The sequence below is a fragment of the Manis javanica genome, chromosome 4, assembly GCF_040802235.1.
Source record: "Manis javanica isolate MJ-LG chromosome 4, MJ_LKY, whole genome shotgun sequence".
Classification (NCBI taxonomy): Eukaryota; Metazoa; Chordata; class Mammalia; order Pholidota; family Manidae; genus Manis; species Manis javanica.
This window is the reverse complement of record NC_133159.1, coordinates 149,992,398-150,013,732: the sequence shown is the minus strand read 5'-3', so window position 1 is coordinate 150,013,732 and position 21,335 is coordinate 149,992,398. Positions and strand designations below refer to the sequence as shown.

The following is a 21,335-nucleotide window of genomic DNA, read 5'->3' as shown; positions in this document are numbered from 1 at the left end:
ATGTCAGAAATGAGCTGAGAGGCAAATAAAAAACTTCCAAGGCTGTAATTTCAAAGGAAAAACAGCAAGGGGCCTGTGCAGAGAGGTGCCTCTGGGTTTTAGGAATGGTCTTTCATTCAGGAGACAAGGGGGATAGACTAGGGGAGGGAAGGAGAGAGAAGGCTGGGGAGGCTCTCCTGAACCAGAGCCTCTGCCCCTAGACCCCAAAACCAGAACTTCGTGCCCCATGAGATCCCAGAAGGATCTCAGAGACAAACCTTCCAGGCCAGATTTTTGGTAAAGACTGGACAATGAGGATCAGAGGGGGTCAGGCCCCATTGCACACAGATGATCCAGTCAAAACCTAGGCCCCGGGATCCTAGCTTTCTAGGCATATGTCCCTGGGATCACCTGCCCCTCTGTGCCCCAGCAGGGTACACTCCCAACCCCACTCCATCTGCAGTCTTAGAGACTAGAGGAGGAAGGGGGTGCCCCACCATTGCTCCCCAGTCCCTGACTCAAATCTGATCTAAAGATTCTAAAACACTGACCTGACCTGTCACTCTCTAGCTAAACCCACTGGCTACAGGATTAAGTCGAACCTCCTCAGAAGGCCCACAAGGACCTCCCATGATCAGCTTGTCTCTCTAGCCTCAGCCACCATTCCATACTTACTGGAGTTTCCTAGATGCTTCCCTCTTTCCTGCCTCCAGGCCTTTGCACATGCTGTTTCCCCTTGCCTGGAGAGCCCTCCTGTCCTCAGCTTCGCCAGGCCACAGATTGGACATCAGTTCACCTAGGTAGCCTTTCTGCACCCCTGTTCCCAAGTCTATGCTTCCCCCAGACTCTGATCTCCTTGGGGTAGGGGGTGGTCCAGGCAATGCTGTATTCATGCCTGCACCACACACATGGTTCTGCACCTGAATATTGCAAGCAACTTAATACATACTAGAAATGAATGTCCTGGATGAAGAGACTGAATGAGGCTCTGGAAATAGCCTACGAGTGGATCTGGGCCTAGCAGGACTATCCTGGGACAAAGGGGCCCATGCTCAGAGTCAGGTCCTGCTTCTTCTGAACACTGGCTTCAGAGGAAGACATACCACTGGTCTCAATGTTCAGTGTCAGAGCTCAGAGATCAGCCATGCCGCCAGGGGGTTGGGAAGGAAGAGTAAACCACTGATAGGCCTGAGCCCATGCCTGGCACTGTGCTAATGCTCCACACACAACATTGTGCTCAATCCTCACAACAGTGTTGGGATGGGGAGTAGTATTCCCATTCCACAGATGAGGCAAACAAAGCTCAGAGAGGTTAAGTAGCCAGCCAAAGGCCACACAGCAAAGGCACCTGAAGAACCAGAAGTTAAGGCACTGAGGGAAGGGAGTGAGGAGAGCACTCTACTTCTGTTGGACTCTGCAACTCAAGTTCTCTTCCCTGTATCCACCCCCAGCCCAGCAAAGCCTTTATTTTGGGGGTCAGGCCCCTGAATCTCAGGCAAAGACTTGTCCAAAGTCACAGGGTCTGAACAAGGCCTCCTGAATCTTGTTCTAGTACTGAGGTCACCTTTCTCCAGCTGGGGCACCCATCACTGGGCTGCAGAGCCCCCACCCCAAGCCCAGCCACCCACATCAGCTAAACACCCAGCCAGAACAGAGGAGAGAGTATATGGCCAGGATATCCATGCCAGTTTACAATAAGATTCTTTCTCTTATGGCCTCAGTTTCCCCTTCTGAAAAATAGGCAGAGTCGCACTGCCTAATAGAAACTGAACCTTTTGCAAAAGCATCTTGAGATATTAAAAAAAAAAAGAAGTCAAAAGAAAATCATTTAGCCCTGGGCTTTGTGATTCATCCCAGATTGCAAGTCCTGCCAAGGTCTCACTCAGACCCACCTACTTACTCACCACCTCCCACCCCATTATAACCTCCTGGTACCCCTTGTGATAAAGGAAGGACCCCAGCACTGCTCGCATCCCTGACTCAAAACACTGCTCCCCGCACCCCAGCCTTCTGAGGCCCATGAGCTCCCTGAGCTGCAGTCACAGAGAACTTTCTCATCAGGGAGGTAACAGGTCACAGCAGCGAAGAGCACTGGATTTGGAGTCAGAATGACCCAGGTTCAGATTCTGGTTCTGTGGCCTTGGGGAAGTTACAAAACCTCTCTGAGGCTCCATTTCCCTGTCTGTGGAACAGGGATGACAACGGGCCTACCTCACAAGTCATTAGAGGATGAAGTGCCTCACCAGTTTCTAGCACTCAGTGACTGGCTGCTGTTACTAAAGTCCATACTGTGTGATAACAGCTCTCCATTGCCATGGGCTGAGACTCCAGAGATCTCCAGAAGGGATGATGCTCTGGGACATGTCCCCCATCCTGCCACTCCCCTGCCCCTCACCACCGCAGGCCATAGTCATTCTAAGGCACCGTGGGTCTAGGACCAGAGGCACCTGGATTCCAGCAGTCTCACCACAAACATGGAGCCCAGAAAAACAGGCACTTCAGAGACACATAGGGCCCAGCTGGGGTCCCATAGACATTCAGTTCATGCTGAACATCCAAAGTACAGAGTTTGACCTGGAAGAAGTCACCAGGGACCTAGCAGTCTATTCTTGCTTCCAGTTACCAAAGTATTCCAGAAAGAAAGGCTTACTTGCTCCCATTGCTTAAAAGTCCCCACAACGTGCCTAGACCAGAGATGGCAAGAGATATCCATTCCATCAATTACTGATGAACTATCAGTGAGCGCTATGTGGGGAAGGATTCTGAGGTTCTGTCTCAGCTGGGCAGGAAAGAGCATAGCGATCAATCCATACCGTTTGCCAGGGGCTTGCCAGGGAAGTGTCAGTACACATTCTGTGTGTTTGTCACTCCCGCTCTGTACCTCCCTTGACTATATGTTCCCAGAAAGCAGAAGCTGAGCCTGATTTAACTCTGTACTGTGAAGTGTTCAGCATAGCACTGAGCCTAGAGAGAGTAGGAATCCAGTGAATGTTTACTCTTGCAATCCTTACGGTTTGAAAGTTCTCCTTATTATCTAGCTAAAATGTCTCTTGCTACAGTAGGAACTTGTTCTTCGTGGAATAATATATTGAGGGTTCCAGCCAAGTTCCCGACTGTGTTTTTACTCAACCCCAACTCCTGATCCTCTTCCCCACTGCCCTGCACTTTGACAGGAAAAGAATGCTCACCGGGGCGGTGGAGTGGGAGGAACCAGAGGGTAAGGCCTGTCGAACACGTGCATGTGGTAGGCCGGCGGGGAATAAACAGGCGGGGGCTCTTCATCTGAGCTGTCAGGTTCCAAAGTCCTTTCCAAGATCTATATCAGAGACAATAAAGAAAAAAATATTAGCGATCCTACCTTGAATTTAGAGAACATTCAGACAAAATCAAGTGTGGGCGAAGATGTGTGGTAAGAAAATTATGTTGCTGTTGGGAGTGTAAATTGATACAACTGCCACTTTACAAAACTGTTTTGGCTTTATACAGTGAAACTAAACACACGGCTACTTCTGACCCTACAATTCCAACATACTCAACAGACATGAAAGCACATGTCCCCAAGAAGAATGCTCAGAGAAGCATTATCCATCCAAGGAAGTATCAAAAACAAGCGAAACAAATCACAGTGGTAGAAGTCGGAGCAGCGTGACCTCTGTGGGTGTGGGGAAGTTCAGGGAAGGGGCACCGGGGGGATTTCAAGTTCTGTTGATGTTAATTGATGTGGGTGCTGGTGAATCTCACTGAGCTGCACACCTGTAGTCTGCATATGCTTCTATGTGTCGCTTTTGATAAATAACTATTATTCATAACTTCCTTTAAAACACCTCCACATGGATTATCTCACCTTAACCTCAAACAACTTGGCAAGGTATGATATGGATCACATCCCCATTTTACAGACAAGGAAACTGAGGCCCAGGCTGACTAAGTGACATGGCAAAAGCCACACACTGTGTTTAAAACCAAGTCTTCAACCTGGATGTAGTCTCCACAACAAGGGTCCGTCCTTCAGGCACAGTGCCGGCACACCATGTTGGATTCTCGGGGAGACAGTGGCAAGGGGGCCACCCATGATGCCTCTCCCTCTTGGACTCCTCTCTTCATCCAGCAGCCAGAAAGAGGGGCAGGGGGAGGCCAAGGGCTGGGCAGAGCCCTGGGTTTCTGCTGCACAGACTGCCCTGGACTCTGCCCCACAGATCCACAGAGCCACCAACCAAGAGATCTCAGGTCACTGGGAGGCAACCACCCTGCGCCTTAGCCTCCCTCTCTCCTCCCCTCCTCCTTGGTCCCGTTCCTATCTCTCCCAAGACCAAGAAACATGGGGAGGGCTCACAGGACGTCAGTGGGCTCGAGTCCCTAGACCTCACGTTTTCACCCTAAGTGAATTTGTAGAAGTCACTGCTAAACTGTCTCTGCAAGCCAGGGCCAGACCGGGCTGTGCTGGCCCATCCCTGCCCCATCCCTGCCCCGAGCCCAGCCAGTGCCCAGGAATGCAGACTCTCGCAGGGACACCCTGGTGAGTGGACAGGTGGGCGAGTGAGCAAGCACATGAGTACACACACGCTCATGCATGCAAGCACAGACACGCTGCCACAATTTGTGTACACACAGCCAGCCTGACCCAAGGAGGCCTCCCACCTGGAATGCACTGACATTCTTTCCTTTGAGGCAGAAAGTATTTAAACAGATGCTTTTGCTGAAAAAGAAGAATGTAGCTGCTTTGGGGCCACTGCTCTGCTTACCGCTAATTTCCACATGAAGAGAGAAAGAGTGCAGGGTAAGCTCCAGTCCAGTTCGCTGGCAAAACCTCCAGTGCCTGGCACAGGACGGCAGCTCTGTGACCATCTGGTGCCCCCACAGAGTGCTAGTGCCACCCTATAGCCCCCATGGCCCGTCCCCCAGACCCTGCTGCTCTGAGGGACAGGGTTTCAGGCCAGGGTCTGGGGCCAGCTCCTGGAGACTGAGCCTCTCCTTCCTCAGTGGTTGGCCTGTCCCGCCCCCATGGGGGCAGCATGAGGGAGATGAATTAGGAGGGGAGAGCTGAGTAGGAACTATTCCCTGAAGGAAACCAGCTGGGCTTCCTGTGACTGTGGCCTGAGCAGGGAGCCCCCAGACTCAAGGAGCTCAGGCCTCCGTGGCGCTCCTGCTCTTCACTGCAGCCTCCTGGGGCTGCAAGAACCAGACATTCATCAGAGGCTCCTGCAGCAAAATGAGGAATTGCCAAGGACGTGGGCTGAGGGCCAGGCACGCTCTGGAAAGGCTGATCCCGGGTCTCCAGGGAGAGTCACCCCAGCCATGTTTCTGGCTTTCCTCTGCCTCTCTCTCCCCAGCCCCACCAGCCACAGTGAGTTGTTCTTCTGGCTCTAAAGGTGCTGAACTTTCGGCTCTGTGGCCTCCTGGCTTAACTCAGGGCGGGTGACAGATGCCTGCCAGGTACTCAAGGGGCCAGGGCCTGAGCCATTTCTCTGACAGGAGGTATTTCTCTGTGTCAAGGATACCCCTCAGGCCAGCCCACCAGCCATCAGCCCCCAGAGAGGGGGCTTTTTTCCAGTTAGCAGTTATTGTCATCCCAGCTGCTGCTCATAAATTTTCCAAAGCACTTTCCACTGGCTCAGGAACTGCCTGCCATGGGCCCAAGCAAAGCTCCAAAGGTGGGGGGCTGGAGAATCAGCCAAGGAGGGATGCTGAGAAGGCTCAGTCTGGAAAGCAAAAGTCTTAGAAAAACAGAAGTACAGACCTATCTAGGGGACGGTAAGCCTTGCAGAGATTCACAGGGCTGTGGGTGCTGCGGACAAAGAAGGAAATCTTATCCTACATCCAGACTGCAAAACAAATGAGAATGTAGAAGGGGCCAGAGTTTACAGGGTTTCCTTCCAGCTCACACTTAAAGGATGTATCTGCACACACACACACGCACACACTCACTCTTCCTTTCCACAAAGAGGATCTAGGTTTTTCGAAACCCCTTCCACTGGCTAATCCAGGCAGATCAAGGAACTGGTTTCCCAGGGAAAGAGACTGAAGAAAGCTCTACAAAGACAGTGGCAACATTTATTCATTCAACAAACATCACCTGAGTGCCTGCTATGCCAGGACTGTCCTGAGTGCTGCAGGTAACACAGGGATGAGCCAGATGTCATTGCCCAGAGAGTTTCTCCTCCACCTGGAGAGAGAAACCCCAAGCAGCACCCACTAAGGGAGAAGAGCAAGTGGGCCTCACCCTGCAGGACGAACTCCTCCAATTGATGAACAATGGCTGCCTGTGGGTTGTGTTGAAAAGACTCTGAGGCTCTATCTAGATCTAGGATTTCTCTGCATGAGATAATAATAATGCCATCTCACACAGTTTGTGAGGATTTAAAGAGATGATAAATCTAAAGCACAGAGGATGCTGCCTGGGCCAGGTTGGGGCTCAATTGAAGAGCAGTTAAATCCATGTGCTGGGTCCTTCTGTCTTGTCCATGGCTGCTTGTCCCAGATGCTCCTAAAGGTGGTGACCCTCTCACCAAAAGACTGTGTGCCCCTTCAGAGATCAGTACTGCAGGTCCTGTAGAGACTGGGGAGGGTTAAATGTGTACTGACTTCTTGAATGGGGCCAGGGAGACTGGCCTTGTCCAGCAGGTGGGCCCTGATGCAGTGGGATATCCCCTTCTCCCCCAGCCACGTCCCCAGAGACAGAAGAGCACTGCCTGAGTATTGCTTGAGACCATCAGGGCTTCCATCTCGCCCATCATAGCACTTACCACTCCAGCCTGTCTGCCTGACTCTTGTGAGCTCTGTGAGGGCAGAAACTTTGACTTGGCCAAAGTGGATACCCAGAAGTTCAAAGGAGCCTTTCTTGAAAAATACAACTGGACAGCTCCAGCCTGCAACTAGGATTCAGTATGTTGGGGTGGGACCCAGGTGTTTGCACTTTTAACAAGCTCCTTAATTCTGATGACCCTGACCCAGGGTCTAGTACCACTGCCTGCCTGGCCCACCAGCCGAGTAGATAGAGGCTTGTTGAATGACTGCATGATTCTGACCTTAAAATAGGATCACTGACTGACTTAGGTACAGTTTTCCTATGAGAAATAGGCTATTTGCTTATGAGAACTCAGACCTTTGAGAGGTTCAAAAGGCTTTGGATTCGCTGGTTAATTAACAGGGCTGCGCCCTACCTCCGGGGGGATGCTGTCCTCCGAGTCGGAGCTCTCCTCGTAGACGCTGCCGCCACCCCCGTCCAGGTTCATCTGCAGCAGCTGGTCGATGGTGGCGTCCACCGCGCCGCTGTTGGCGCGCAGCACGCACTCGATGATGTCGTGGTCCATGTTGGGGAACATGGTCTTGAAGTCGTCCATGGCCTGGTTGAACTCGAGGCGGCGCACCTGGCGGGCGGGCCGGCTGTTGTTGAGCTCCTGCGAGGCGGCCGCCGCGCTGCCCCCGGCCCCGCGCGCCCCGCCAGAGCCGCCCCCGCTGCTCCCGCTGCTGCTCCGGCGGAACAGGCTGGTCATTTTGCCGAGCCGCTGGGGAAGAATGTTTCCCGCCGGCGCGAGCGCCTTCCTTGGGCCCAGAGGTGGCCGCCCACGCAGCGGCTGGGAACGCTCACTCCGGCCTCCCCCGGCCCCTGGGCGGCCAGGCGGGGACAGGAGCGGCGGGGTCGCTGGGTCAGGAGTCTAGGGCGCAGGCCCACGGGCGGCCGTCGGCAAATGGTCCTCGTGGGGTGGCGGCATCCGGGCCCGGGCAGCTGGTCATCCACACCCCCAGGGCATCCTGGGCCTGCTCCACGCACAGTCCCACCTGAAACGGAAGGAGACAGTCCGGGTAGGAGTGCATCAAACTTAAGCCCATGGTGGTGGCCCATGGAATTAGGGTAGCCCTGCCATGCCCTTGGAAGGACTGCTTCATTGCGCTTTCCCCCAGGCTGCAATAATTAAACGGCCACAGTTCTTTAATAACATGGGAGGGGCCACCAGTCAGCCAGGGGTTACTCTGTGCCAGGCATCATCCTAAGTGTTTTCTGTGCACTAACTCATGACACCATCACAAGGAAGGCACTACTATATCCATTTGGCAGATGGGAAAACTAAGGCATAGATGCTGAGGACCTGGAGCGGCTGCGATTTGAACCCAGGAGCATGACGCTTGAGTCACTGGTCTCAACCACTACAGGCACTGTCAAGGTGCCCTGAGGACCTGAGTGAGGCAGGAAGGGCTCTGTTCAGACCACATCATGCCCCTCTGGTCTCCAGCGCCATCCAGTCCTTGCTTCCCTAATCTTCCCACTTCACAGTCCCAACATCATGGGCCCACCATCATGGCCTCCAGTTTGTGCAGAGCTCCATTAAATCTGCAACAGAAACCCATCCAGCCCACCCAGAACCAGGCATGTAAACCACTGGCCAAGGTCACACATTCTGTTAGCATAGTCAACTGAGAGTTGAATGTGTCTAAAATGTCAAATTCTGACTTTTCTCATGCTTATCCCAAGACTTACAGTAATTTTGTTAACTGTAGGAAAACAGCAGCTTTATTTGAAGGGACTGTTTCATCAAAGGATATTTCTTATGTTTGATGAAACAGGTGCATACCTGTTTTCCCTTTTCTGAGACTTGGGGCCATAACCTTAACAGCTGATAAAGAAACATTCATGTGAGCAAAGCAACGTGATCATCTGCCTGGCCATGAGCTCAACAGTCAAATAAATGATGATGTAAGGAAGAAGAAACCAGAAGGGATGCAGAAGATGTACCCTGCCTGACCCTGGTTCACTCTGTCCCTTTAGGGCTGTCCCTCCTAGGTAAAACAGGACCTCATACTGTCCCCCTAGTGCCTGCCAGTGCCATCATGCTGAGACTCTAATCTCATTCAAACCTCCACCTCCACAGAGGGATGTGGAAATTGTCTGGAATTCCTGCTTTGGAGCTTGCGGGGAAGGTATCTGCCTAGTCGCAGGTAAGCAGGCTGCATGCAAGAATGGGAAACTAGAAGCACATGGGGTCCATGCAGCCCCTGGACACTGATATTAAAGAATTATAATCCCCTCCTGCCCACGGAGAAAACCTGTTAACACTCTGGGGTATCTACATCTAGATACTTTTTCTATGCATACACTACCATATGCATGAATTTATTTTACTGAAATATGATCAAATCATAAATTCTACTATGCAACTTATTTCTTCCACTTAATAATTTATTGTAGCGATCTTCCCATATCAGAACATATAGATCTACTTCATCATTTTTAAGGCCTGAGTTGTATTCTGTTGACTGGGTGAAGCATGATTTATTATTCATCTTCCTCCACCCTGCCTCTTCCCAGATGAGCAACTCAAAGCCCAGAGAGGCCAAAGTTATTTCACAAGACACAGAGGGGTGAATGCAAATGATCAGTCTAAGAATTCTGTTACGGAAATGAACACAGGAAGGTAGCCAAGTATGACATGGCCTCCCAGAGCTGGCGTTAGATCTCCCAGCCTCCCACACCCACTCCCGCCCCTCAACTCTGACACATAGGCAGGTCCAAGGGTGCTGCTCTGCCTCTGCCAGAATGCTCTCCAAGGCGGGGCTCCACCCGGAGCAGCTCTCTCTGTCCTGGACTCTCAAGACCCGCCTGAAGCCCCTGACAAGGACCTCAGGGCCAGGAGTCCTGGGCTGTCACCTGCCGTCCTGGTGTTCTCACACATAAGGGTCAGTGCCTTGTACTAATGCCCTCTGGAGTAAAGCCAACTTCTCCCCACCCCTCAAATAATTTAGTGAGAGAGATGGTGGCTGTTTAAGTGAGATGGAGAAAGAAGCCAAGACCTGATCCACCCCTGGCAGAGGAAGAAGATGATGGGGCCTGCATTTCTCTGTAAAAGCCTTTAGGATGGGTCGGGAAGGCTCTGGGCCTTTCTGAGTGCTGGGGAGCCCCGAGGAGGGGTTCTCCCACTCATACCGTTTACAGTAAGTACACTGGCTCAGACCCAGGCTGCAGTTCCTGCTCTGCCATTTCCCAGCTGTGGGCCTCCTGCAGTCTCCTCTCCTCTTTGTGCTCAATGCCCTCACCTATACGTACAGGGCTTCAATGAGAATGTAACAAAGAATCCTCAGCACAATGCCTGGAGTGGGGTTGGCTGCATGACTGCTGCAGCCATCGGCCCAGAAGGCTGGGAAAAGGCAGAAGCAGCCAGTACACCAGCCTAGCTGCTACCTGGAGTGGATGGGTGGGGTAGTCTAGGGAATCCTTCCCCACAATTTGGTTGGCAACCCCTAGAATTCCTTCAGCCCACTGGGAAGGCCTCTCAAGGGCTGCCCCCTTTCCCCTTTGCTAAGCTCAAGTACAAGTCTGAGTCCAGGGTGGAGATGTGGCTTGTGCGGCTGGGAGCTGGGAGGATTGTCCTCAGGGTCAGTCATCTGTGCCAGGCTGCTTCGGCAACCAGCGTGGCTCAAATGCAAAGGAATTTAAAACACGTGAAAGAATTAAGGCAGGCAATTTAGGTTTACAGGTTTGTGCCAGGCACTTTCACATTTAATCTTTATTAAAACTCTAGAGATAGGTGTTATCATCTCCGTGTCATAGCTGTGGAAACAAGTTCAGAGAAGTTAGATAGTTTGCACAAAGTCACACAGCCAATAAGTAGAGAGGCTGGAATTAGTAACCCACTTCCTAAGGGCCTAAAATGCCAAGTCAGGTTTGCAGGGCACAGAGCCAAGTAGCCTCAGAAATGCAGGTATATGTGCCCCAGGCTTAGGAGACTGGGCACAGCCTGGCTGACTTTCCAGCAGGAGGAATGTGACCCGGACAGCACCAGGGAAGGGAGGGAAGAAGGAGTGTCTGTTGGCTCTGCCCCAGAGCTGGCTCTGTGACCTTGGAGAATCCACCCACCTCTCTGAACCCTAGCTGCTAGGAGCTGGCAGGGACACAGAGGGAGATAACCCCTGACTGGCTTCTGAAAAAGGAAGTGAATCAAACTCACTGAGCCCATGTAGATGTCTTGGAAGACGACTCAAAGGCTCTCCTGAGCACACGGTTGTGAGCAACCTGGGGATTGGGAAGCAGAAATCCTACACCTGTCCTCCCTGAGATCCCAGGGAACCAGGCCTTCTACTTCCCCATAAAGGAATCCAGGCCTGACAGGCAAATGGCCAACCCTCACTCTAAATGTTAGCAGACAGCCAATGCCTGAGTCACTCCCAGCCCAGCCTGGGGAGGTGGGCAAGCTGCCTGAGTGTTGTTCTCCCAACCTTGCCCAAGGTCATCCCAGCCAGGATCCGCAGGGCCAGGTAGGAACTACATGGGGGTTGTGAAAGCCCAGGAGCCTGTTCTGAATTTCCATTCTGACTGGGCCTATTAAGGTTGTGTGACTTGAAGAAATTATTTCACTTCTCTGAACCTCAGCTTCCTTGTTTGTAAAAATAGGGGTACTACCTACCTGAAAGGGGTGTTGGGACAGAACTTATATGGGTGTCTGGGACACAACACCCAAAGAGACAGGTTGGTGTGGCCTTGGGCACAGGCCCTGACCCTTCTCCTGGGCTACACTCATGCCCAAGTGATCCTAGCCAGTCCCATGGCTTTAAATACCACCTGCACACTGAACATGGGCTCCGTTTTCTCTGCCTGAGGTTTCTTGGGAACAGGCCCTTCAGTTCCACACTTGCACATCCAACCTGCCGCCCTCACTTGAATGTCCAGTACAACTCCTCCAACCTCAGGTTTCCATCCAGCCCACCTTGCTCCTCTTACCTTCTCCAGCTTAATCAATGGCAATTCCTCATGACCAGGCCAAAAGCCTGGGAGTTGTCCTTGAGTGCATGCATCCTCTTACACTCCACATCCATCCCAGCAAAGCCAGGCTTCCCTCTCAGTGACTCCAGAATCAGGCCACACCTCACCACTGCCACTGCCACTACCTCTTCGCTGGCTCCTTGCCCCCCTGATTGCCTCCTTACAGACTACTCATCAGGATTATGTCATTTCTCTGCTCCAAACCCCCAATGGCTCCTTATGTCCTCAGAACACAACCCAGAGCCATATCATGCCCACCAGGCCCCACCTGGTCCAACCTATGCCACCTCTCTGACTCTGCCATCAAACCATACACGTGCACACATGCAGACCCTCACTCTCTCCTGCTGTCCTGGATCCTTGCTAGTCCACCCACAAGCCATGCATGCTCCCATCCAGGGGCCTCTGAACTTACTCTTTCTACTGCACTGCCGGCCATGTTCCTCTCCCAAATATCTACACACTCCCTCCCTCCCTTCCTTCCAACCTCTACTCAAGCATTGCCTCATCAGAGAGGCACCATCCCCTCACCCTTTACTCTGCTTTGTTTTCCTCATGAAACAGGCAACCTGAGAGATTATATATTTGCTTGTCATTGACCACCTTCTCACTCAAATATTAGCTCCATGAAGGCGAGGCCTTTGCTTTATTCACTGTGGTGTGCTCCCAGTGCCTGAAACAGAGCCTGGCTCTATAGATTTGTTAGGTGGATAAGCAAAGAAGAGAGGAAAAACTGCAGGAGCACAATGCCTGTGGGCTATTTTCCCTTCCCTTCCTCCTCAGGCTCATAGTAATGGAGTTGGGGGCCTTTTCACTACCAAAGCCCTTTCTTCTCTCTGATCTCATTTAGTCCTTTCAAGAAATCCATCATTCATTTAGGGCCATGCATGATTATCCCACTTCATAGACAAAGCATCCGAGGCCAAGCAGTCAATGATATGGCTAAGGTCCCACGAGCCTCCTGCCCCCTGGCCTGCAGGCCTCCTCCATGGTGCACAAGGCCGATGGCAGGCTAAGTCCCCTCTTCAAGCCTGCATCAGTTCTAGGGGGCAGGGGGCTGACCCCAATCAAGATCTGACTTGACATTCCACTGTCTTTCAACTCTTCTGCAAGCGGGTGGTACTGCCCAAGGCCAGCACTGTCCCTGCACAACCCTGGCTCTCTCCTCTGAAAATCCCAGAAGGAGAATTGTCCATTGATATTTGCTGTGATCCCCACCTGCAGAGGGATTTGCTGTCCTTGCCAAGATCTGGACCCAGTCCAGTGGCACCACCAAGCCAGGCCACTAGGTGGTGTCCCAGGACTCAGGCCATGTCTGCTCCCAGGAAAAGGGCAAACAGCAGCTTCTCTCCCTGAGCCCAAGAATCTGCCCCATGCCCATCCACAGACTGACTAAAAGGGAGAGGAACCACCCCACTGCCCCAGGATTCTTAGAAGCCAAGACTCAAAGAGTTACAAAGTAATTTATTCCCGACGTGGGAAATATGAGGCACACATACCATCAATTTCTATCCCATGTCCCTGGAAGACATCACTAATCCATCCAGGTATTATTGTTCTATGGAACCCACACAGCCTCAGAACCCTTTTCAACACAGTGCTCTGGGCAAGACACTACCAGTGATTAGAACTGGCAGGCAAGATACAACCTGCTTGCCAGCTGTTTCATTTCCCGTGTGAGAAGACTAGGCTCAGGCTTACTTTGTCTTATCAGGAATCCAGGCTGCAAAGGCCAGAGGGGCCAGAATGAGGTCATATGACCCCTGGGACACGTGTTTAACCATGGTTAGGTCCTGGGGAAACCTCAAGTGCGTAATGGCCCCACCCGTTAATGGAGAGGCCCAGGGTGGCTGCATCCTTGTCGGATTGTCACCTCTGGTGTAATGGGGACAGGATGCAGGTAAGTCTGACCAAGCTTCTTGGCTTCTGAGCTGGTGAGGCCCCAAAAGGGGGTGAAAGGAAGAGGGGGACAAGAGGCAAAAAGAGGCTGACAATGTGTGTGTGTGTGTGTGTGTGTGTGTGTGTGTGTGTGTGGAGTATGTAAGTGTGTGTGTGAGCGCATGAGTGTCTAGCAGGGAGAAGAAGGGGGCAACCCTGACAGAGATGCCTTGTCCGCATGTCCCTGCACAGGCTTGTTTTCTTCACAAGCTATTAATGTCGCTGTAGCTTCAAAAGCTGGTGACCTTTAAATGCTGAGGCTCCTGCTCCTGCCCAAGGCGTGGAAATGGCTTAATGGAAACTCAAACGGCCACAGCTGCTGGGGCAGCAACAAAGCCAACCTCATTCCCCAGATGCCTGGAGGCCTGGTGTGCTGGGCAGCCACACCTGTGCCCTCCCCCTGGGGAGGGGGCAGTGGGGCAGGAAGGACCAAGAGGACCCTTGGGCACAGCCACTGGAGAGAGGAGACTTGGCTGAACCTAAGACGAGGAGAAGTGATAGCAGGGGAGAGAGCCTCAGCTTTGCCCAACCCTGCTGGGTGACCATGGGTCGGCCCCTCACCTCTCTGAGCTGTCCCCCATCATTTAGTCCAATCTAAGGCTGAGGCAGAGAAAAAATCCCCTGCCTTGGAAAAATCTTGTAAAAATCTGTAGAAGAAAATAAAAGGGAAAAAAGACATTTTCTTTCCCAATTTTTCTCTTACCTTAACTTCTGTGGGCAGATCTGTAGCCAATGGGGGCTATAGGTAGGGACTAGAGCAAGAGATTTCAAAGGAAGTCAATAAGGTCCCTCCCCTATGGAAGGATTGGCCCAGAAGCCTCCGTCCTAAGGACTGCATTATTCAATTCTGCTCCCGAGACCCAAATGTTGGACTTGGCTGCTATATAAGGTGCCATTAAGAAGCCAACTCTGCATTCCAGTTGAGAATATCCCAGATGATGCTCCTTAGGCATGACTTGTCTTGGTAGGATATTGTTAACAGTAATAATAACAAAACATTTATTGCTGGAGAAGCCAACGACTATTCCAAGTGCCTTATGCATGTTAACTCCTCGTTCCCTCTGTAGCCCTATGAGGTACATATGACCAGAGCTATTTCCATTCCACTGATAGAAAAATGAGGCATAGAAGAGTGGAGTAACGTGTTCAAGGTCCCATAGCTAAGTGGCCAAACTGACACTTAGGCCCAGCAGGTCTGATTCCAGATTTGACATTCTAAATCCACCGACCACCCCTCTGTATTCTCTGGAGCTGAGCAGACAGCAGAGCACACAGCAAAAATTCAGCAACTGTGACTTGAATTGAGTCCTAACAGGGCAGAGTTAGGCTGGAGAGGCTGAGGGTGCCTGGTGCTTGTGTCCAGGGAGCAAGAAAGGAGGGAGAAGGTGTTTGCAGACAAAGCTTCATCCAGAGAGAGAGAACTGTGGCAGCTGTCTTGCAAAAACCTCTCCCCATCCCACCAAGGTTATCAGTTGTCTGGTAACCAACTGTTTTCTGCCTCTACCTGAGTTGGTTGGGACTATTTCCTCAACAATCCCTCCTCTCTCCATCAACAAATGCCACCAGCTCAGCCACAAATCTCAAGTCAGGAGCCTGGGAGGAGATCAAACCTCAGTGGATGGAGGGGATGCTGCTCCCCACTGCCCCACCCAGGAGCCACAGCCCTGCGGAGCCCTCTGGGCTGGCAAGAATGTATGTGTACCTGGACCAAGTGCAGTGCCCCAAACTGGGAGACGGGGGGTCCACTGGCGGCTCAGGTGCAAGGCAGTGAAGCTGGGCCAGCACCAAGCATGAGCTCATGCTGACCCAGGTCCACCTCCCTGGGAAAGAGGGGCCAGCTGCCCCTCCCTGGGCCTTTCTCTCAGGCAGTTAAGCTGCAGGTCCCTCCACAGGCAGGACCTGTGTGGTTTGCCATTGAGCCCTGGAGTCTGGACAGCAACAGATGTCTCTAGGTCCCTGGGACAGGTGGTCAATGATGCCAAACAGTTCAGTATCTCAGCATGCCCAAGGAATCCAGGCCAAGGAACCAAGATTAAGGAAGGGTGCTCAGGGTGAGGCAAAGGAGGGTCCTGGGAACAGAAGTCCCAGCTCCCGCTCCCTCTTCCGCATGCTAACACACACACTTTGCACCCACCCACTGATCCATGAATTCCATTTCTATAGAATTCACAGAATATCACAGTGGAATAGTATACAGTAGTAAACAAAAATGAGGCATCTCTATAGGTCTCTATGCCCAAGACCTATTGCTCAGTAGAACAATGCAAGGTGCAGAACAGGGCATATGTCACTATACTGTACTGCATTACGGCATGGGTATGTCTGTCTGTATGGGGGGGGGAAGAGGGCACTCTGAAAGGATTCGTAAGAAACTGGTAATATATGATTCCATATATTCTATTGGTTCTATAGAACTATATTCTATAATATGCTTCCTAGTTCTACAGAATTAGGCCATAAAAGACAAACCAGGAACTTTTCTCTGTAAATCCTTATATATATATATATATCTTGTACACTTTGATTTGTGTAGACTTATTAATTTAAAAATGAAACAATAATCTTATAAAGACTATCAAAGTGAGAGTATTACCAGTGATTTTTTAATGTTCTTTTTGCATATGTGTATTATCTACAATGGACATGAATTATTTTTTAATAATAATTATAAATATATCTCTGTATACTTACTATGTGTCATGCACATTCTTATCACTTGGCATGCATTGTCTCATCAAAGCCCCACAGTAAAGCAATTTACAGATAAGGAAACTAAGGCTCAGAGAGGTGAAATAACTTACATAGGGCCACACAGAGTCAAGATTTGAATCCAAACAGTCTGGCCCCAGAGACCATGTTCTTCTTAACTTCCACCTTATATTGTCTCTCTGATTTAAAACAACAAAACAAAACAAAAAATAAACAAAAACTGAATGACGACAGAAAAAAATCTTACAAAAAGAGCAAAGCACACAGTCACCAGGGCTTTAAACCCTTGTGATCCTTAGAATCCCAGCTCAATCCTCCCCGCCTCTGCTTTGGCTCCAGTCCCACCTCAGTGGGAACTAGGCGCCCATCCTCCCATGGTGCTGCCCCAAACCCCCTGGTCAGCCACCTGCCCACCTCCTGGTGGGCTTGCAGGGGAGAGTGAAGGCCCCGTGGGCAAGGTGATGGCCCATGCCACGGCTTTCCAGAGGCTAGCCCCACAGTATGGGCGGCCCACAGAGGCAGAGCCACAGCTCGTATTCACTGGTGCTGAGTCCAGGTAAACGGACATGAAGCTCAGCGGTTACAAGTGGGCTTGAGCTGCGGGCTGAGCTCAGCTTACATCCTGGTCACTAATGCCTGGTGAGCAGAACTTCTGAGTGAGCTTCCTCTTCTCTAGAATGGGTACCTGCATCTCCTCAGATGGGTTCCTGAGGGGGATTCATGTCATACAGACCCATAGGCTCCACACACAGAAGCTCTTGGTAGGGGGCAGCTGTAATAAAACTGTTTGTTGTGGGCCATTCAGGCCCTAAGGTCACATAGTTCTCAGGGGCTAAGTCTAGAGCCTGGCTTGAATCCAACCCTGAATATGGGGAGAGTGTGTAGCACAAAGGCCTCCCCTCAGGGTCCTCCAGGATTTAAGGCTCCAGCGCCCCTGAGTGGAGCAGAGAGCTGGGCTAACAGCCCCATTCCTGACCATCCTCTGCCCTGGCTAAGTTACCCATGGGAGAAGGTTCTGGAATATATATAGGGATTGGCCTGCCCAGGCATCCCACTCCTGCTGGAGGCTGGGGCATGGTTTGACAGGGGCCTGCCCTGGGGTGGGGGTGCTCCCCGGGCCCTGGACAACAGGAAGACAGGCACACAGGCAGAGTGGCTGCCTCAGAAGTGCCACCTCTGGCAGCTGAGGAATGCAGTCCCAGGGTTGGAGAGCAGAGGCTTAGAGGAGGGGGTAGTTGGCCCTGAGCTTCGAAAGAACAGGAGGCAGCTGCAGCTGGGAGGGCTGCTGCCCTCCTTGGGCAGCCGGGACACCATCAGAAATTCCACCCCAGCGAGAAGGGCCCAGCCCAGAGAGCAGATGGGATTGTTTAGAGCCACTTATCAGGCCAGCTACTCTCAGCCACAGGCTGCTCCCTCCTCCACACCTTTACCCCTTCTATACAGCCCCAGAGCCCAGAAGCCTGCGCCAGACATCCCCTCCCCACCCTAGGCCTTCATTCATTCACTCTGCCTTGCCTCCACAGACCCACGTGCCCACACATGCCCCTGGGGACTCCACAGTTAGTAAGGCAGGGAGAAAGCCCCTGTTCCCACTTCCAGATGGTGCACATTGCCATAGGTCACCGAACTCCAGGCCGCAGAGTGGGATCTGAACCCAGTCATGAGACTCCCAGGCCAGTGATCTCCAGGGCAGGTACATACACTGGCATGCTCCAATACAGCTCTCACACCTGTGTGTTCCACACGCACCAGCTCACTCAAACCCACTCACTTATACAGTGCCCCGTGCTCTTCTCAGGCGCTCCAGCCACAGGACACAGATGCCTTCTTTAGACTTCTCCTGAAGCCTCCTGTCCAGCCCAGGCACTCAACCCACTCCACTCTTCAGCCAACTCTGGAACTATGTTTTTAAAATCACAGCCACACTCTCTCCTAAACACACACTGATGTGCACAGCACCCTCCCCTCCTGCAGCCCACCCTGCAAGCCACTCCCTTCACCAAGCTGAAGGTAGGGTCAGATGAGACCCCATCCCTCTCTCCCACTTCCCCATTTGTGCCCAGAATGATTTTTATAGCATCTGGTGTGCAGGACAATGACGTCGGGCTGACCTAACTTGCAGTAAAACTGGCCCAAACTGGGAAGCGGAGCAACCTGGTTAAGATACTGCCTTCCTGGTTGCCTGCAGAAACAGCTCCTAGAAGGGAGTGCAGACCCTGGCCCTCCAATATGACAGTCAGAGGAAAGGCTAGAAGCTCCTAGGGGTCCTGTAACCAGACTTCTTTGCCTCCAGAGCCTCAGTCTCCACCTCTAGAAAATAGAAACAGTCCCTATTCAGTCTGACCTTTCTCATCACTGAAATTTTTTAGGGATGCAATGACATGAGTGGGGATGGGGGCAGATCAGGGCCAGAGAAAGGCATCACTGTACTAGGTATACACCATGACGCTACCTCTGCAGAAGGAGGTGGCTGAGTCCCAGTCCCCCAGGGCTGGAAGGACCTGGACCTTTCTTTAACTATGGAACCACAATCCTTTCTTCGATGGAAATCCTCAGCAGAAGTCCATTCTACAAGGACATTAAGCAGAAACCTTAACGTACTCCCCTAGCACTTATGCATAATCCATGAACCTGCCATTTACTGAGTGCTAGGCAAATGCTTCTCACACATGGTGTCAATCCCAACCATAATTGAGAACTGTAGACTGATACCTTCTACCATTATCGGAGACATTTTACAGATAGGGATACTGAGTCACGTGGAGGTTGTCCACATCCAAACGGCATGGCCTTACAGGGCAGAGACCAGTGTGTCTGCCCAGTCTCCTGACACACCAGTTACTTGCAAGTGTTTTAAAGCCTGGATTTAATCCCTCATGCTCTCCTTTCCTGAACTGTTTGCGTCTACCTGTTTCCCCTACTGCTACCAGCCTGCTCTTGGGGGAATGCAAATGTGCTTTTCTACCAGTCTAAGAAGCAAATGCTGTTTGTATTATAGCAATGTATTTCAGAGGACTGTGAGACTTCATGAGACTCCCCTGACGTGTGTGCCCCACTATAAATCCCCAGGGGTGCAGCCTGGGAATCTGCATAGTAACAAGCTCCTCAGGTCATTCTGATACCCAGAAGAGTGTGAGAAACACAACCTTACAGAATTGATGCAGTTTGGAGCCGTGGATTCTGGTTTTAGCTCCATCACTAACCAGCCAAATTATGACCTTAGGCAAGTTATTTTTACTCCCTGGGCCTCCAGGTTCCCATCTGAAAAATAGGCAGGGAGGACTAAGTGATCTCCAAGACCCATTTCATCCTTGACATCCTCTGTGTCTGCCCAGGGTCCCAAGGTGGTCCACAGGTGTACGAACTGAGTCTCATGGACTGTTCAGTCCCTGTAGCAGCCAATGTGCACTGTAGGTACACATTAAAAAGAATTCCTATCCAGTTTATTTGAGGATATCTACAAAAAAATACCTTATCTCTGCCTCCAGGCCCTAAACAAATGGCTTTCTGATTGTCCATACACCTCCCCACTCCCCTGAGTATCTATTTTCTTCATTCCAGCCTGAACCAACCAGGATTCTGTAAACATTGGGTCTGTACACCTGGGCTTAGTCAACAGTCATCAAACAAAAGCTCTGCCAAATCACCCCACAAGCCCAAGCACGCACCTGCTCTGTCTGTCACAGGGAACTGGCCAGTCTGGGGCGTGTGGATCTGGAGCTCCTTCCGTCCCATCACAGAATGAGCATGAGGGGTTGGGCAGGATAGAGGGTGTAGCCGGAATGGCTCCAGCCTACGAATGGGTTACAAGGTTATCCAGACTTAAGAGGTCACCCAACAGTTGCTGGGACCTTCCAAAAGCAGCTAGACATTCCTCAGTCCCTTGATTCCTAGATGATCACTATTAAAATATAACGTATTCAGCTTGTGCTCACTCATTGCTTGCTGGCAGTAAAACATAAGATCGATTTGTCCTTCAAGGTCTGTAAATCCTTGACAGTGGAGTTGTGGGGACTCTCAACACAGCCCCCAGACACAAGGTGAATTCAGATGCAGTCCACTTTTTTGTGTGGTGAGCCTGTGTGTGCACACAAACTAACTAAAGCCAGCGGGATGAACAGGAAAGGCAAGAATGAAAATGCACTTCCACAGTGGGAAACATCTGGGCACTGGAGCCAGGGTCTGCTGATCCTAGTCATTTAAAAATCCCAGAATAGATGGTTCACTTACTCTGAGCATGCTGAGTACCTCCAAATGCTTGTGCTTTACATGTGTACAACACTTAACAGTGTACACTGCTGGAGGAGAAACCACAAACCCTTTCCCTTCAGCCAGGCTCTAGGCTGGGTATGTGCCAGACAGCAGAGCACTCACCCTGGCACTGTGCTAAGTACTTCATCCACATGCAATCCTTACAACAGTCCTGTGAGGTAGGAAGTATTCCCTTGTCAATGAGGAAACTGAGGCACAAAGGAATTAAATGACTTATTTGAGGTCTCATAGCCAGGAAGTGGCTGCATCAGGATTCTACCGCAAAGCCCACTCTCCCAACCACTCACCACACTGTCACCCCACTTACAGTGGTGAACCCCTGACCTCGGCATGGGGCAAAAAGGGAAACTGCGTCTCCAGAGGGGCAAGGAACATGAGGTCAGCCTGGCAAGGGTCCCACCTTCAGGCATCCTGGACAAGCATAGAGTGGCTGCATGGAGTAGGCTGGAGAGCAAGGAGATGGAAAAGAAGTGGGTGTACCCCAGCTGAGAGCTGAACAGGCCAGGTCTGCCGCATGCCTCCTCTGCCACAGCAGTCCCAGGCCCAGAGGGGGCCTTGATAGGCTCCCATTCTACCCCCAGCAAGACCCCCTGTCCCAGCCTGGGCTCTGACCAACACCAGACAGCAGCGAGTGAGTCAGGCTGGGCAGCAGGAAGTGGCCACACTTGAGAATCATTAACATGCA

At 51.5% G+C, this 21,335-nt stretch overlaps 1 protein-coding gene across 5 annotated transcripts in view; it reads right to left on the bottom strand.

Annotated features, from left to right (window-relative positions):
* The window catches only part of CUEDC1 (CUE domain containing 1), a 74,756-nt gene that overhangs the window by 12,999 nt on the left and 40,422 nt on the right, over positions 1–21,335 (bottom strand). For 4 of the 5 annotated variants that reach the window (XR_012130675.1, XR_012130676.1, XM_037003844.2 and 1 more), the window contains 2 exons: positions 7,140–7,758; positions 3,168–3,295 (listed from right to left, as the gene is read on the bottom strand). Coding sequence is in view for 3 of the 5 variants with exons in the window: in XM_037003844.2 (XP_036859739.1) it covers positions 3,168–3,295; positions 7,140–7,472 (461 nt within the window). In the remaining 2 variants the exon portion in view is untranslated. Of the gene's footprint in view, positions 1–3,167; positions 3,296–7,139; positions 7,759–16,470; positions 16,558–21,335 lie in introns of all 5 variants that reach the window. The other variant, XM_073235392.1, reaches the window with a different exon arrangement.